Below are 2,825 nucleotides of genomic sequence, written 5' to 3'. Positions count from 1 at the left end.
AGCCAGGAATTTGGGAACGGGGCCCACTGCTGATTTCCTGGATATAGAGCCCTGTTGGGACATGCCAGCAGTGGGGCCCAAGCAACAACTGAGTTAGCTCCCGCACTGCTGCCAGATCTAGATCTGGCCTGGGGGGCTGGTTGTGTTTGACATCCCTGGTGTAGAGGATTAATGTGCTCCTGGAGCAGGGACTCTGCCTCCTCTGTGGTTCTGCAGTACCTTTCACATTGGAGGTGCTGCATCAAACAAGCCATTAGTAATCTTGCTGCAACCCCAGAAGCCAGGACACTATATAAACAAATCTTTATTAATGTTTTGCAGTGGAGCAACATAAACCACTCTGACTTCATTGATACTGCTGGTGCTGTGTTCCGGTCTGTCCTTTCTCTCCTGACGCCATCGGGGTCTGCAATCCGTCAGCTGCCACCAAGTGTTGCCAAAGTGGATCCAAAGAGCCGAGCTATGTTCCCTCTTGGATTGGGACATGCAACGGAGTATGTCCGTCACCGTGTGGCACTTATTGGGTGAGCTGCCTCATGACGAGTCCTGGTGGCCTTGGTGGGGTGGATAGCATATGTTGTTTGGTGAATGATACAAGCAGTGCAGTCTTCTGGGGGTAGAGGTAAAGATTATCAAGGGAGGGTGATAACTCCAGACCTAGATGCATCCTTCACTCAAATTAATGAATGGAGAAAGTGGATCGTTTGTGGAGCCACTGACTCTAGAGCCTTTATTTAAAGGAAGACCCCATCCGTGGATGCAGCACAGTGGATGGTGAGTGTTAAGTGGGAATGCGGCTCGAAGAAACCTCCTGGGTCATCTAATCCGGTCCTTTGCTATCAGAGGCAACCAAATTATGTTGTCCAGTTCAAAAAAAACTAATCAAGCTCCATCTCAAAATCAGTTAAGTTTCATGGCCCCGTGACTGTGATTGGGAGGCTACTCTAGAACCTCACTGCTCTTATAGTTTGAAACCTTCTTCAGATTTCCAGCCTAATTTTCTTCATGGCCAGTTTTTACTCATTTGTTCTTCTGACAATAAGGAACTTTAGCTGAAATAGTTGTACCTCCGTAGGCACAGGCAGAGAAAAATGACAGCCTCCATTCTGCTAAGCTAAAGAAGCCAAACTCTTTTAGTCTCTTGTTGTGTGATAACCTCTCAATTTCCTTATTCATATAAGGCATACAAATTCATAAGGGGAGAGCAACATAAAGTAGGTGATGATCTGTTCACCAGGGCACCCCCTGGAAAGACAAGGAACAATGGCCATAAACTACTGGAGAGATGGTTTAGGCTGGACATTAGGAAAAAGTTCTTCACCGTCAGGGTTGCCAGAATCTGGAATGGGCTCCCAAGGGTGCTCGCCCCAACCTTGGGGGTCTTCAAGAAGAGACTGGACAGGCACCTGGCTGGGATCACATGACCCCAGGGCTGGTGACTCTTTTCTTGCCTGGCAGGGGCTTGGACTAGATGGCCCACTGAGGTCCCTTCTGAATCTATTCCAGATGATGTTTCACAAGGGCCCTTTACAATGACACTGATATTTTCCTGTCTCTTCTGGAAATACATCTTCAAATGCGCCCTAAGACAGTTTTCAGCCATCAATCCAATTTGTTTTTGATTTTTCATAAATTATCTTGAAATCAGATAGTGCATCCTTTGGTCCCCTCTCTGATTCAATGCAGGAGCCTCCAGTTTATGAAAATAATTATTTTTAATGGCTGCTAAGTGCATGATGTTGCATTCTATACTAAATTTCATCATATTTCTGGTATGCCAGTCCTCAGAATTGCAGCTTTTTCCTGTATCCAATTCCAGGCCTTCTGTGTATGAATAGTAGCTCCTGCCTTTGTCATCAGTAGATCTCATCAACAGAGTCCTACTCTCTGGTTCAAGGTTATTAATGAAAATATTAAATAAGATTGGTATCAAGCCCAGTCCTGGAGGAACTCCACCAGTAACCTGCCTTCAGCACTGCCTACATCCATCTCCGCTTTACCAAGTTCTTTACCCATCTTACCACTGAAGAAGCTCCCAGAGGCTGTTCAGTGTTGTGGTGGGGGTGTTGATTCAGGTGTGCGTAGTGCTGTGAGAAGGTAGAATGACGAGCTGTGGGCGTACTGGGGAAGAAAATGTAAACTGTCTCACTTCTTTGTTTGAGATGAGTTTCTTTCTTCTTTGCCCTTAGGGATGCAGCACATAGAGTCCATCCACTAGCAGGACAGGGTGTAAATATGGGCTTTGGAGATATTGCATGCTTGACACGTCACCTCAGCATGGCAGCCTTTGATGGGAAAGATCTGGGTAAGGGTATGACATAATCTGGAATAATCTATGGCAACAATGAATTGAGTATCTTTCTTCTCCTCTGGGCTTCCCCTAGTGAGCAGTCTAGGGCAGAGATTGTCTTGATTTGCGTTTTGAACAGATCTTAGGCCCTTCCCAATCTCATAACAGATAACCTGAGCACCCTTGAATTACCTCAGGTGTTTAGGCCTCCTTTGGCTGAGGAGCAATCACTAAGAGATGTGCTATTGGATGCAGTTCCCTTCTGCAAACCTCTGTCCTATGCTGCCTAATTTGCAAAAGTGTAAAAGTTCCATTCTGTGTGCACAGTGCTCAGAGCTGCATAGGGGTGGGGAGTAAGGTGCAGCTGAAGAAACTCTTGGCCCTTCCTGCCTGCTGACGGGATGATACCTTATTAGAGGTGCACTGATATATCAGTCCGATATTGGATCAGCACTGATATAAAGAAAATTGATTATATTGGAAGTAGGCCAGAAGTGACTGATAATTTGGCCCATAAATGCCCATGTGTGCACAC

At 45.9% G+C, this 2,825-nt stretch overlaps 1 protein-coding gene across 1 annotated transcript in view; it reads left to right on the top strand.

The window, feature by feature from the left end:
• Positions 1-2,825, top strand: part of COQ6 (coenzyme Q6, monooxygenase) — a 33,542-nt gene that overhangs the window by 22,716 nt on the left and 8,001 nt on the right. Inside the window, exons 9-10 of the mRNA XM_019518843.1 lie at positions 322-524; positions 2,190-2,305. Coding sequence (XP_019374388.1) covers positions 322-524; positions 2,190-2,305 — 319 coding nt within the window. The remainder of the gene's footprint in view (positions 1-321; positions 525-2,189; positions 2,306-2,825) is intronic.

The sequence above is a fragment of the Gavialis gangeticus genome, unplaced genomic scaffold (genome assembly GCF_001723915.1).
Source record: "Gavialis gangeticus isolate Ggan-Ray unplaced genomic scaffold, GavGan_comp1, whole genome shotgun sequence".
In the NCBI taxonomy this organism is placed as follows: domain Eukaryota; kingdom Metazoa; phylum Chordata; order Crocodylia; family Gavialidae; genus Gavialis; species Gavialis gangeticus.
The sequence above is the reverse complement of the archived record's forward strand: the minus strand, read 5'-3'. Positions and strand labels throughout refer to the sequence as shown.